Below are 15,486 nucleotides of genomic sequence, written 5' to 3'. Positions count from 1 at the left end.
TTGACGCTACCGGTTACAGATGGCTTTCAGCTTTGTCCACTTTCACCTTCAAATTAATCTACAGAGCAGGAAAGCAGAACTCGGATGCTGATGGTTTGTCTCGCCGACCTCATGGTGAACTGTCTGATGATCCTCTGTCACAGAAAGAACGTGAGTGAATCTGGAGATTTGCATGGCGACATCTCAATGAACCAGATCATGTCTCTATTGACCAGCATACCATCAAAGCAGTTTGTGACCGTCATCTGGTGTACAGTTCAAGCACTGATCCTGATCTTGCTCTGGTGTTATCCATGTCTGTCAATGTCAACAGTCTGCCTGACAGTTTCACGGACGACATCCAGTTCACCTCCATGGTACTCCCCCAAATCTCAACAGCTGACCTTGCAGCCAAACAACGCCTTGACCCTGTCATCCGGCATGTCATAGCTCAGGTTCCCGATCTACCTCTATTACTGCGAGAAGTAAATAAACTGGAGCTCCATAACACCCTTCTCGTCAGGAAGAGACAAGTGGGAAGTGACTTCACATACCAGCTAGTGCTACCTGAGGAATATCGACCAGTTGTACTAAACCACCTACATGATCAAATGGGTCACATGGGAATTGACAGAACGCTGGACTTGGTCCGTTCCCGGTTTTATTGGCCTGAGATGACAAGTGATGTGGTCAATAAAATAAGACGGTGCGAAAGATGCGTGAGACGCAAATCCCCATCTGAACGAGCCGCACCTCTGGTCAATATCAAAACCTCTCATCCCATGGAACTGGTGTGTATGGATTTTCTCTCTGTGGAACCAGATCATGGAGTCAAAGACATACTTGTCATAACTGACCATTTCACAAAATATGCCATTGCTGTGCCAACACCAAACCAGAAAGCCAGGACTGTTGCCAAATGTTTATGGGACAACTTTCTTGTGCATTATGGTATCCCAGAACGCTTGCACAGTGACCAAGGCCCTGACTTTGAATCCAGAATCATCCGAGAGCTTTGTGAAATGGCTGGGATCCACAAACTAAGAACCACTCCATACCATCCAAGAAGCAATCCTGTTGAACGGTTTAACCGAACATTACTGGACATGCTAGGAACACTCACAGCTCAACAGAAATCCCATTGGAAAGACTTCGTAAAACCCCTGGTGCATGCATACAATTACACAAGAAACGATGTTACAGGTTATTCACCATATGAGCTTATGTTTGGCCGTCAACCTCGCTTACCGGTGGACTTGGCCTTTGGACTACCCCTTGCCAAAGAAGGATCAACATCCCACACACAGTATGTGGAAAAACTAAAGTCCAACCTAGAAGAAAGTTACAAGCTGGCCATCGAAAACTCAGAAAGGGTGATGAAACGTAACAAAAGCAGATTTGATAAAAATGTCACTGCATCACAGCTGAATGTTGGAGACAGAGTTCTTGTGAGGAACGTGCGGCTAAGAGGCAAACACAAGCTTGCAGATAAATGGGAGTCATCTGTGTACATTGTAGTGAAGAAAGCCGGCACTCGTCCTGTGTATACAGTTCGACCCGAAGGCCAAGACAAGCCCCTGAGAACTTTACATCGAGACCTCCTATTGCCCTGTGGGTATTTAACACCTTCTGAAAAGGAAAGGCTTACTAAGCAGAAGAGAAAAATGCCTGTCTTACCCATGTCTCCTGTACGTGCTGATGATGCCGATGACGGTGACGAAGAGGAACTCGTCTCATACCTACCTGTTCCTTTCTCTGCTGAACCGGTCACCTTCACAACAACCATTGACTTACTCAATACTCCGCAACCTGTTCCACTTATCAACCAGCCAGATGTCCCAGTAGTATTGGCTACGGAGGAAGAGAATGCTATTCTCTCAGAGGAACCTGTTGAAGAGGAACAAGTTATTGCTAACGGAACCTTGGAAGCTGGCTTTGAGCCAGTTGATCCTGCAGAAACTTCTTACGATGAAGAAAGTCTGTCTTCTGACTCAGAAGCATCCAGAGGTAACTCGTCACAACCCTCACCTACTGAATCAGAGCCTCTCAGTCCTGAGGCAGATCCACCCTTGAGGCATTCAACCCGCGCCAGGAATCCTCTTGATCGGCTGCAGTACATCAAGCCTGGTAAGCCTCTGTTAAAGAGCGTTCAGACCCTCCTGCATGGGTTAAGTTCTGTCTTCTCCTTCGCTCTTCAAGACGATGAAGAAGAGGAGACGATGCCTTCACACCTCAGCCAACCAGTCATTCGCTGCCAGCCTAGTCCATGTACGAGGACGTCCATGAGATTAGGGGAGGAGAGTGTAACCACGGTAACCCCTGACCCCATTTCCGCCAGTCCCTTCATTGTGGCGGGAATGAACCCTGTATAAGTTGCGGGTCAATCAGCTGCATGTCCCTGCTCCTCTGGCTGCTGTGTCCCTGTGGTTGGCGTACTTGTCAGATATCGACAAATTCTACACTACAGACCAGTTGACAGCGTGCAATAACCCAGCCGATTCATTCGTCTTTACACTACCTCACAATCGACTCAACGGTGAGTTATTTGTTTGTTTTGTTTTGTCACAATTAATGTAAATGCGGAGCCGCGATCGCACATCCTACAATGCCGGTAAGCTAATGCTAGGCTAGCGACAATAAGTGCAATTACTAGTTTCATCTATTGAATATTGTTGTTTTTGTTTATTCCATTATGGCCGAATGTTGACTTAACGTATCTAGAGTTGAACGAGTGATTTGATTTTTGTAGTTTTGTCCGTTTTGGATGTTTTTTGTTACTCTTCTGATGAAATGCCGAAACGGCCTATGAGATTTTGCATTGAGTTAAATTCCATTTAAATTATTGAATATGTTGCGCAACACCTGTGATTAAATGAGTTTTGAAAATATAGTTGATTAACTTTGGATAATGGTTATTAGCTTTGTGGCTGATATACTTTGATGGGACCCATGAGAATGTTTTTTCTATAATAGTATTTTGAATGAAATTTATTATAAGAGATGATGGTTTGTTGATTGTTGTATGAAACATGGCATTAATTACTTGTCTTTGTTATTTATGTATTTATTTTGTCACAGCAGTAGAATGCCGTTTCATTTTCTTCTGTGAATGATAATTTATGTTTTTGACCTTGTTTAGGTCAGGTTTTTTTTTCTCCCGCGATCAGCCCTGATCAGCGTGAGATGGCGAGCCACCCGACCACCGCTACGTTGCGGTAGGAATTGTGAACCTATGGACTGAATCACAAATTGTTGACACATGACCTATCACAGGTCCATGGAACTAAACTGAATCACACATCCCACCTCCTTTTGGAACCTAATAAGCTGTTTAGTATTGTCAACATTATTTTTGTTTGTGATATGTATGCATATGTTTTTATTTCTTTTGTACATCCGTCTATACACTTCTCATAACAAACATAATATATATATATTGAGCTCTACTTTTGTTTCCTGTGTTTTATTCACACCCTCAGGCTCCATAGTCGAATCTTATTCTGATAGCTCATTGTCTATGAGGCTGCAGTCAGGCGCCCTGGTCCTTTAACCGCGTTACATGTTCCTGTGCTAACTGATCCCAAATGGCTCATGGACTTAGCTTTTCTTGTTGATATGACACATGAGCTTAATGTACTGAACAAGACGTTACAAGGCCAGGGGCAACTTGTCAGTGCTGCCTATGACAACGTGAGAGCATTCTCCACAAAACTGGCGCTCTGGAAAGCTCAGCTCTCTCAGACAAACCTTTGCCATTTCCCAGCATGCAAGGCACTCGTGGATGCAGGCACACCATTCAGTGCTGACGAGTATGTTGATGTCATTTTGAGGCTACAGGAGGAATTTGATCACAGATTTGCTGACTTCAAGACACACAGAGCCACCTTTCACATTTTTGCGGACCCCTTCTCCTTTGATGTGCAAGATGCCCCTTCTGTGCTTCAAATGGAGCTCATTGAGCTGCAGTGCAACTCTGAACTCAAAGCAAAGTTCAGGGAGGTGAGTGGAAAAGCAGACAAGCTTGGACAATTTTTGAGAGAATTGAGCCCTAGTTTCCCTCGGCTTTCCCGAATGTTCAAGCGGACCATGTGCCTTTTTGGTAGCACATACTTGTGCCAAAAGCTCTTCTCCACTTTGAACTTCAATAAGTCCAAGTACAGGTCAAGACTTACGGATGATCATCTTCAAGACATACTGAGGGTCGCAACTGCTTCCTCCCTCAGGCCAAATCTGGCTCGGCTATGCGAGAGGAAACGCTGCCAGGTCTCTAGTAGCAAGGAGTAGGCAAGAGAAGCCATGTTCAGAAGAACAGTTCATTTTCTACAGTGTTCCATTCATGTTCAGAAGAAGGTTATAGAACTGTTAATACAGACATTTCAATCTAAATACAGCAGATATAGAAGACTGAAAGAAACACACAAGTTCACTGACTAAAAATATCTTATTATTATTTTATTTATGTATTACAGATTGATTTATTTTCTTATTAATTCTTAATTTGTTTATTTATTTTTCATATTTTGTGTTAAAAAATAAAAATAAAGAGATTTGAGAAGATTGGAATTTTTTAACCATGCCTTTCTTGTGGAAAACCTAATGCGGCCCAGCCTCACCCAGACTCTGCCTGCAGCGGCCCCCAGCTAAATTGAGTTTGAGACCCCTGTCCTACACCATAAATCAGTAAGAGAGGGTACGACCTCTCTCATGGCCCCAAGTGCTGTGTGCATGCCAGAGAACTGTGGAAGGCACACAGAGTCTTTACAGACTACTAAGGATCAAACCTCCATCATCATGCAATCGATTATAAAACTAAGCATATATGAGTAAATATTTCTAAGCATAAATGACAGTCAACAATATAAACCTTACAGCTGGTTTTAATAACAGAATTCATTTGTTTCTCAAATGAGAAAGAGCTATCGAGAAACACTCCTAAATCTTTAGTTCTTAACTTTTCCAGTGGGCCAAGGTCAACATTATCTGGTAATGCTAAATAGGCTGCCGTTATTAACTAATGCTAATTTGATGTGAATTAGCATTATGCACTAATGCTAATGCTTACTTTTTAACAATGTGAGTAGCTAATGCTGACCCTATTTCCCTTAACTTTATAACAATGTGAACGGCTAATGCTAACACTCTTTTCCCTAGCATTACATTGTCTGAGCTGCTAATGCTAAGTAGGCCGCCATTAGCACCTACGTCTAATTTAAAGAAAATACGCATTAGGAGCTAATGCTCATATCGTTTTCCTTTGCTTTATAACAATGTGAGCAGCTACTGCTAAATAGCATTAGCTAATAACAGCAGTCTAATTTAATGCAAGTTAGCATCATTTGCATTATAACGATGTGAGGAGATAATGCTAAGTATGCTGCCATTAGCGGCTAATTCTAATTAAGGGTGAATAATTATCTGATCGTTCAGTCTGACGTCATTAGCCGTGTCTGGGCCTAAACTCTGCTGCAGGTCCATATATCAAATGATCACTGTGGCATTACTGAGAGTTAAAACACTGTCTTAAGTCTTTCATCTTTAATAAAATTATCAGCGTTCTGCTCTACCATATGGAACGCCAGGACTGCCATAATGAATTAATTAAATACACCATTAAATAATTAATTAAATGTGGCAATAATTAATTAAAATGGGAAATAATTGAGTACATAAATATTTACGACACATGAAATTAATTAATTATTGACCCATTTAATTAATTATTGACATATTTAATTAATTATTGCCACATTTAAATAATTATTTAATGGTGTATTTAATTAATTCATTTTGGCACAGTTGACTCCTTCAGGTCTCACCATGAAATAATTTTATCTGTCAACCTCACCCATCAAACTCAGGGGGCGGGGTTAACGCTGATCGAGTCAAAACCATTGCTTTGGCCTGGTGGCCATTGTTTCTAGTACACAACAAACGGCATGTGGAAGCTAACAGAACTGAACTTTGAAAAACCCTGTGTGTGTGTCACCAAATACCGTTTTAATATTTTTTTAGCCGAGAATGTAGTGGTTTAATCTTCATGTGTCTGGTCGGTTTGTCAAGATACAGCCTCTTTGCAAAAGTGCTTCGGCGATTTCGGAGATGTCTGCCCAGTCTCACGGCAAAGCGTGGGATAGACCCGCTCACCTCGCAAGCAATCGAGCTGTTATTACCACCGACAAAGCGCAGGCCCCAGTACACAGCTGTAATAACCCCTGCTGACTTCTTTTACTGAGGTTATATTTATCGGTGTTTTATTTCCTGATGTTCGTATGTGTCCTACGTGTTTCAGTCGCCAATTCTGAATTATAACTAACATTAAAAACATGTTTAAGGAGGAGAGAGAGCAAAAAAATTCAATTAACAGCTGATCTTTGGGTTTTTGTTCAGTAATCAGCGTGACCTGTGTATAAACGCATAAAAGAGATAACGTTGGTGTTTCCGTCATGTAGTGCTGTACTGCTGGCTTTAACTGTACAAAGGTTGTTCGACACTATGAAACACATACAGACTTCATGATGTTCGGCTAATATTTTTATTGTGAATATTAATCATGAGGGTAAACGGCCCTGTACACCACGAAGCGAGGTCAGCATATCCATGATATCTTCAGCTCTCTGAGTTAACACAAAGTTTCCCAGCTGACAAATCTAACGGTCATCTACGAATGTGCCACGGCTCATATCAGTATGATTTTACAGAAAATCATCCTTAATACTGCCAACTATTCCAGAGACGTGAAAATCTACAGCATAAAGAACAAAACATCCAGAAGTCTGCACGATGTGTTTCATAGTTTGTAACAAGCCTTTGACAGTTAAACATAACATGACCGAAAAAGCAAAAAAAGAGAAAAAAAATTACAAATTATATGTTAACCTCATTTATTTTTATTTAAGTAAACTCTAAAAATTCTAACAGACAGCTGGTGCTTAGAATACAGTTGAATAGCTATTAAAAAACAGATGATATAATATTTCTGTCCAGGTTGCAGTCTGCATGATGAACACGCTGTTGCAAACCCTGCTCCTCTCGGTGGAAATGCGCCTTCTCTTTCCTCTTTGTATAAAACATTTTAAAAGTCAGTTTAATCTCAAAATTCACTGTTAAATCCAAAACACACCAGATAAAGAAAAGCGAATGTTTCAGTCTAACACAGTGAACCATTGAAGGTCTGTAAAACTGTGCAGTTATGAAACGTAACTTTAACCTCAGCCAAACCGATTTGCTCAGTTGTAAATAAAACAGCGAAGTAAACGTGACCCGACAGACAGAACCTGAGTGAATGAAGTCCAGTGTTTAACCACTGAGAGCTAAAACTCAGCTGAGGTTTCAAAGCTGTGTGCCGGTGATTGGACATCAGCCGCTGATGAAGCTGGTTCGCCTATAAAGTGCTCTGTTGGGAAAAGAGCTCCAGCAGCTCTGCGCTCTGGAAAAACACTATATTTACTTATCTTGTGCAGAAACATGCGCTGACATTGCGTTATATCGAGCACCGGCTGCCCAGTTAAACTGTGACTTTCACCAGGTAACGTGGACGTGTTTCTTGAATTAGCAGCAGGTGTTAAACAGCTGACAGGTGAGGAGGAGGATGCATGCAGGTAAACTGAGGGTCTGTTGAGCTGATCGCTGGTTTCGTGAGAAAAATGTCAGCTCGTTCTTTATGTTACAGAAGCACAGAGACACAAGACCAGGCGGAAAGAGACGATCGTTCGGTGAAAATGAGAATCTGCGAATGCAACATGTGGAACACGGAGAGTGGAATATCTAAACAAACCGGTTAACGTAGCCCCCCCTCCAAAACAAACAAATACACACAAAATAAACAGTTAAGCTGGAACACCGGGGCTGTGAGGTCGGTGCTCTCTGTCAGCTGACTGTTAGCAGAGCTAGTGACATCTCTGAAAACATCTGAGCACTTTTGCAAACATGTTCTATGTTGACAACCTGACCAGACATTCGCGGCTAAAACACTATTATTAAAACTACACCACCACCATTGCTGCCTATGATTTGAAATGCATTCTGGGATACCAAGTCGACACAAGCAATCGATTATCTAAGATTGACCTGTCTTGCCTTACTTTGCACGGCAACCAATCAAATGTTAGAGAAGCTGCATGGCAGCGTTAACCCCGCCCACTTAGTTTGATGGGTGAGGCTGACAGATAAAATTATTTCATGGTGAGACCTGAAGGAGTCAACTGTGCCAAAATGAATTAATTAAATACACCATTAAATAATTATTTATATGTGGCAATAATTAATTAAAATGTGAAATAAATAAATACTTAATTAAATGTGTCAATAATTAATTAATTACATTAATGTAATTAATTAATTTATGTAATTAATTATTTCAGATTTTAATTAATTATTGCCACATTTAATTAATTATTTCATGGTGTATTTAATTAATTCATTATGGCAGTCCTGGCGTTCCATACTACCGGGTGTAACAACTGAGTTTAACATCCAGGCATCCATGAAAACGGAATTTATGACATATATCAGAGTTAGAAGTTAGCAGGAAGTTAGCTCGCTAGCTTCCATCTAAATACAATATAGCATGTCCTGACTGCGGGGTTTTGGAAACAAATTAAAACATACAGCTCTGTTATCACTTCCAACATCAATGAAGACAGAAAACTAAACAGCAGTGACGTTTGTAGGGTTACTGAAGTTTGGCTAGCTGGTATATAATGATGTGCTACGTGACCGCTAGCGACACAGCTATGTTAGCATAATATAAACAAGCGAACTTTTTTTCCACTCGATAAAAGTTAACGTGAGTGTTCTCAGTGGTCAGGAACAAATGTAATCGCATGGCAGGATGCTGTAAAAGGACCAAACTTCAGCCAGAAGAACAACTGAGATAATCCATCCACAATACGAGGTTAGTCATTCATATACTGCTGCATGGGCTGGGCTGTAGTTACATCCTAAGGTTTTAAAAACTGAGCTTAAATAAATGATTAGTGGTAATAAAAGCCAAGGGAGGTCAACAGTGATCACTGACTGTTTTAGGAGCTTTTTGAGATTAAATAGAAGAAAATACAAAGCAATAAACATGTTAACAACACAAAAGCCATATTAAACGCAGACTACTTTAGGCCCAGAAGTAGGATTTGTCATGTCATCACTTAATAATCGGATTACCAGCTAATGCTAATATCCTTTTCTCTTCCCTTTTAACAATGTGAGCAGCTAGTGCTAGGTAGGCTGATGCTAGCAGCTAATGCTAAAGCTAAAGCTAATCTGATGTGATTTAGCATTATATTAGTGAGGAGTTAATGCGAAGTAGACAATAACAATAGCCGTTTCCCAAAACGTCTGCTGCATCCTTCGGAGGACCCGGCCTTTGCGGTCTACATGGGCCGGGTCCTTCAAAGACCGAGAAGGCCAGAAGTGCGAGGCTGTGAAATGGGATGGTCTACCCTTCAGATTTGCGTCACCGCTGTCTCGGTGGAGTTTAATAAACTCGGCCGTCTGCTCCTTGCTATCTAAAATATAACAGGACACTGGCGTAAATTCTCGACAGTCTCACACTTCTGTTCAATCAGTTTTCTGTTTAACATTTATTCAGCTGTGTGAAAATCCCGAAGGAACCCACCCGATGGATTAATAAAGTTTTATTTAATCGAATAATCTAATAACTTTAGTCTCAGCCAAACCGATTTACTCCGGAACAAATAAAACACAGAAAAAAGGCAAACAATTACAATTTTAAGTTATCCGAGTGACTTATATCATGTTTAACCTGAGTAGCGAAAAAGCAGGGTCTGAAAACGATGAAGCCGGGAGTCTGCTGCTCTCACCGGCTGGAGGGACCATTGAACCCCCCTGCTTGCTATCGAGCTGGCTGGTAACAGACGTCTCCGAAAACGTCGGCACACTTTTGCAAATATGCGATGTCTTGATAAACCAAGCAGATATTTGTAATTTACACAGCTACTTTCTCGCCCAGAAAGATTAATAAGAGTAATTTTAAAACTTAGTAGCGGCCGCCATTGTTGGCAGCTGAAATTTGGCTGGGCCGCGCTATGAATTCTGGGATATGGTGGGCCATGAAGGACACACCTGACCCATCCTTCAAATTCGGGGAAATGAAGGACGCATTTGTTGGCCGCATTTGAAGGAGTCGACGAATTGGGACAGCCTTTGTCACCTGGCTGTGACGTAATCGACCTTCAAATGCGGCCTCTGGAGGATGCAGCCGATGTTTTGGGACAAAGCTAATTTGACCAGCTAATGCTAAATAGGTTGCCGTTATTAGCTAATACTAATTTGAGGTGAATTAGCATTATCCACTTATGCTAACAATGTTTTCTCGTACTATATAACAATATGAGTAGCTAATGTGAAAACTATTTTTCATTCAATTTTAACTTTTCCCCTGCGATGTGAAGAGTTAATGCTAAATAGGACGCCATTAATGGCCAATTCTAATTTTAGGTGAATAACCATTAGCAGCTAATGCTAATACCATATTTTCTAATTTGACGTGAATTAGCATCATCCGTTAATGCTAACTCTTTTCCCTTGCATTATAATAATGTGAGCAGCTAATGCTAAGAACGCTGCTGTTATTAGCTAATGCTAATTTGATGCGAGTTTAGCATTATCAGGTAATGCTAACACTTTTCCCTTCCCTTTTAACAATGTTTGCAAATGCTAATTTGATGTAAATTAGCATTATATTAGTGAGGAGTTAATACTAAGTAGACTGCCATTAGTGGCTAATGCTAATTTTAGGTGAATAGGAATTGGCAGCTAATGCTAATACCATATTTTCTTGGTTTATAACAATGTGACCAGCTAATAATTAGTAGGTTGCCATTATTAGCTAATACTAATTTGAGGTGAATCAGCATTATTCGCTTATGCTAACAAAGTTTTTTCTTACTTTTAAACAATACGAGTAGCTAATGTGAACACTTTTTTTTATTCAATTTTAACTTTTCCCCTGCGATGTGAAGAGTTAATGCTAAATAGGATGCGATTAGTGGCCAATTCTAATTTTAGATTAAAAAGCATTAAAAGCTAATGTTAATACCATATTTTCTTGCTTTATATCAATATCAGTAGCTAATGCTAGGTATGTAGCCAACATTAGCTAATGCTAATTTAGGTGAATTAACATTAGCCACTAATGCTAACAATGTTTTTGCCAACTCTTTTCCTTTGCAATATAACAATATGAGCAGCTAATGCTAAGAAGGCTGCCATTATTAGGCAATGCTAATTATTATGCGTGTTAGCACTATCCACTGCTGCTAGCAATGTTTTATCTTACCTTTTCACAATATCAGCAGCTATATCTAACATTTACTTTCATTTTAGTTAAGCCTATTTAGCATTAATTAACTGGCTAATTCTAATTAGGGGTGAATAATTATTACCAGCTAATGCTAATATCATTTTCTCTTCCCCTTTAACAATGTGGGCAGCTAGTACTGCTCATACTGTTTGCTTTGTAAGAATGACAGCAGCTAATGATACAAAGTCTACCGTTATTAACTAATGCTAATTTGATCTGATTTAGCATTATCCGATAATGGTAACGCTTTTCCCCTGCCTTAAAACAATGTCAGGAGTTAATGCTAAGTAGGCTGCCATTAGGGGCTAACTCTAATTAGGGGTGAATAATTATTAGCAGCTAATGCTAATACTGTTTTCTCTTTCCTTATAATAACTTGAGCAGCTAATGCTAATTTGATGTGAATTAGCATTATATTAGTGAGCAGTTAATGCTAAGTAGGCTGCCCTTATTAACTAATACTACGTTGACGTGAATTAGCATTACGCACTACTGCTAATACTGTTTTCCCTTACTTTTTAACAATGGTCGTGTCCAAATTCATGGGCTGCATCCTCCTGAGGCCGCATTTGTAGACCGATTACGTCACAGCGACGCACCGAAGGCTGTCCAAATTCGTAGACTCCGACAAATGCAGCCGACAAATGCGTACTCCTTTTCCCCAAATTTGAAGGATGGGTCGGGTGTGTCCTTCGTGGCCACCATATCCCAGAATTCATAGTGCGGCCCAGCCAAACTCCAGTTTCCAACAATGGCGGCAGCTACTAAGTTTTAAAATTACTCATACTAATCCTTCTGGGTCACAAAATAAACTTTTAACATATTTTCAGGCGAGAAAGTAGCTGTGTAAACATCAAATATATGCTCGGTTTATCACGATATTGCATATTTGCAAAAGTGCTTTGACGTTTTCGGAGACGTCTGTTACCCAACAGCTCGATAGCTAGCCGAGAGCTCGAGGGTTACTGAAGCCGCCGAGAACGGCACAACTCCCGGCACATCATTTTCAGATCACCGTGGACTTTCGCTGCTCGGGTTAAATGTAATATATAAGTCACTTAGACAACCTAAAAATGTTATTGTTGGGCTTTTTTCAGTGTTTTGTGTGTTCGTGAATAAATCAGTTTGGCTAACATTAAAGTTATTCGATTAGATAAAATAATACGTCCTTGATTTTTACACAGCTGACCAAACGTCAAACAGAAAACTAATTAAACAGAAGTATGAGACAGTCGAGAATTTACGCCGGTGTCCTGTTATATTTTAGATAGCAAGGAGCAGACGGCCGAGTTTATTAAACTCCACCGAGACAGCGTTGACGCTAATCAGAAGGCTAGACCGTCCCATTTCCCCAGCCGTTTACTTCCGGCCTACCTGACCTTCTGAGGAGGATGCAGCCCATGAATTTGGACATGACCAATGTGAGCGGCTAATTCTAAGTACGCTGTTGTAAACAGCTAATGCTAATTTAATGTGAGTTAGCATTATTCAATAATGCTAACACTTTTCTCTTACTTATTAAAAATGATAGTAGCTAATAATAATACTCTTTTCCGTTGGGTAACAACGAAGTGAGGATTTAATGCTAAGTAGGCTGCTTTTAGCGGCTTATTCTAATTATTTTTCATGTCTCATCTGCAGGAAACAAACATGAAGTGAGTGAAGGACACAGGAAATGTTTCCAGCTCTTCCTCCTCTATCAGATATTCTCTCCATACCTGAGAGTGTCCAGTCTCCAGCCTGGTTCCTTCAGTCCAGCCGACAGCAGCTTCATTCCTGAGTCACCTGGATGATTGTAGCTCAGGTCCAGCTCTCTCAGATGGGAGGGGTTGGAGCTCAGAGCTGAGGCCAGAGAAGTACAGCCTTCGTCTGTGATCAGACAGCCTGACAGACTGCAGACACACAAAACAACAATCTGTCAACAATCGTTTTCTCTTTGTCACAATAACATCTATCCATTTACATCCATTCAATGTAACTTTATTTAAAAGTGACAATTCCCAACGGACAACAACAATCATCTGAAGCTGTTTAACAGTGTAAGGTAACAGCCTCCAATATTAGAGAGAAAGCCCCAAACATCAGACAATTGTGGAGATACAGAAATTCTTTTATTGCTGCCATATAATCTGCATCATTATAACTGCATTAATAACATTCTTTACAGCATTATTCCATCTAATAATATTTGATAATGAGAAACACTCCTAAATCTTTAGTTCTGAACTTTTCCAGTGGGCCAAGGTCAACATTATTAGATAATGCTAATTCTTTTCTCTTACATTATAACAATGTGAGGAGTTAATGCTAAGTATACTGCCATTAGCGGCTAATTCTAATTAGGGGTGAATAATTATTAGTAGCTAATGCTAATATCGTTTTCTCTTCCCTTTTAACAATGTGAGCAGCTAGTGCTAGGTAGGCTGAAGCTAGCAGCTAATGCTAAAGCTAAAGATAATTTTATGTGAATTAGCATTACATTAGTGAGGAGTTAATGCTAAGTAGACTGCCATTAGCAGGTAATGCAAATTTTAGGTGAATAGGAATTGGCAGCTAATGCTAATACTATATTTTCTTGCTTTAACCCTTTAAAACTGGTCAGAGTGGGCACACTCTGTTTTGCGCAACTATTTTTAAATCCCGGTAGCACTGTAACCACGTGAGCTAGCGCAATAATTTTTTTTGCATATGAAACCTAAGGAGGTGTACTTACATCTTATGCCATCAGCTTGTCCTAGGTTACAGTTTCCTTCCACATATGCTTAGGACTCATATTGCACTGCTGGAAATAGTTGATTTTGATGCATATGCTGTTATTTTGCAAATTTGCAGTATAATATTTATTTTCGTTTTTCCTGCAGTATATAAAAATTGGTGTATTTCAAAAATAAAACTATGAAGGCACTCAAAATAAATTTCCTGTGGTGGGAAACTATTTTGTGCAACTTTTTTGTATTTACAGTTTTGAGGGAAAAGCCTCTTAAATTTCTCTAACTAGAAATATATGTTAAAAAAACAAAAACGATTTTCAATTTTTTTGTAGTTTATTTCACTTTTTTGCAATTTATGTAATTACTATGCACTTAATACATACATATTATTAAAATTTAGGCTGTAATGGTTGTATTGATGTATAGCAACTTGAAATGCTCCCAAAAATGGCTCTACAGCATGTAAAAATATAATATAAGCTCTGGCGGACTTGGTTCTATGGTAGGTCTTAAAGGGTTAAATCAATATCAGTAGCTAATCCGATTGTTCAGTCTGACGTCAGGTGAAGTCATTTTTATGCATCTAAGAGCTGTGTTGAATTCAACATTACAAACTGAACATTAGAACTATCCTCTTCTCCAGGATTTTCCTGATTTAACATTTCAATACGATTCATTTTTGTTCTCTACACCTGCCGTCATCACTTCAATTATTCCCACTGTGGATTTGATCATATTGCTTGCCCAGCATCTCTACATTTTCCCATCCATACTACCTCTAGCTCATTAACACTATTAATACTGGAAACTGCTGGTGAAGCCTGATGGTGACACTTTCGGGTGAAGAAGTGAATTGCAGTAACAGGACTGGCTGGCTTATGATACACTGGACATTTCCAGCGCTTTGTTTTCTCTGCTCACAGACAACACAGATACACGCATGTATATACAGCCCACGTCCAGCTCTGCATGCACTCCTTCTGCTCCATTTCTATAGAGAATAAACAACGTAACACAATCATTCTCCATTGTTTTCACTCAACCAGCTGCATTTAATGAAGGAGTTTGAATTTACTTTACAACAGCTGCTGTTGTTTCCTGTCTGCATTCATGTTCTTTACTGTACTCCACACATTCTGAACTGGTGTAGTTCTTCCTAAAGTACTGCAGTATTCCTGCCAGTACATACTCTTAGTTTTCCTAACTGTTTCCTCTGATGCTCGTTGCTATTCTTTCCTCAATGCAAATTCATGCTAAGCTCCTTCATATCCATCCCTGTTTCTAAACCTGTAATAATTCCTTTAATGTGTCTTTGGCCTAATTATGAGTCTGTCCATATGTTTGTAGTTCCTCACTTGCTTTGGTTTCTTAGCTCTGATTCTCTGAAATGTATCCTTGAAATCATTTACTGGCATCTCTCCCTCTCACTCCCACTATCCCCAGAACACCAGAGTATTCATCTCCTGGGCCCTATTTCAG

General features: G+C 39.9%; 1 protein-coding gene across 2 annotated transcripts in view; it reads right to left on the bottom strand.

The window, feature by feature from the left end:
* Positions 1 to 15,486, bottom strand: part of LOC146577207 (NACHT, LRR and PYD domains-containing protein 3-like) — an 82,021-nt gene that overhangs the window by 6,141 nt on the left and 60,394 nt on the right. For both annotated transcript variants that reach the window (XM_085252145.1, XM_085252138.1), the window contains one exon: positions 13,015 to 13,188. In XM_085252145.1, coding sequence (XP_085108271.1) covers positions 13,015 to 13,188 — 174 coding nt within the window. The remainder of the gene's footprint in view (positions 1 to 13,014; positions 13,189 to 15,486) is intronic.

The sequence above is a fragment of the Mchenga conophoros genome, linkage group LG3 (assembly GCF_057382185.1).
Source record: "Mchenga conophoros isolate Kocher_MC1m ecotype Shallow Benthic linkage group LG3, M_conophoros_male_GT1.1, whole genome shotgun sequence".
Taxonomy (NCBI): Eukaryota; Metazoa; Chordata; class Actinopteri; order Cichliformes; family Cichlidae; genus Mchenga; species Mchenga conophoros.
The sequence above is the reverse complement of the archived record's forward strand: the minus strand, read 5'-3'. Positions and strand labels throughout refer to the sequence as shown.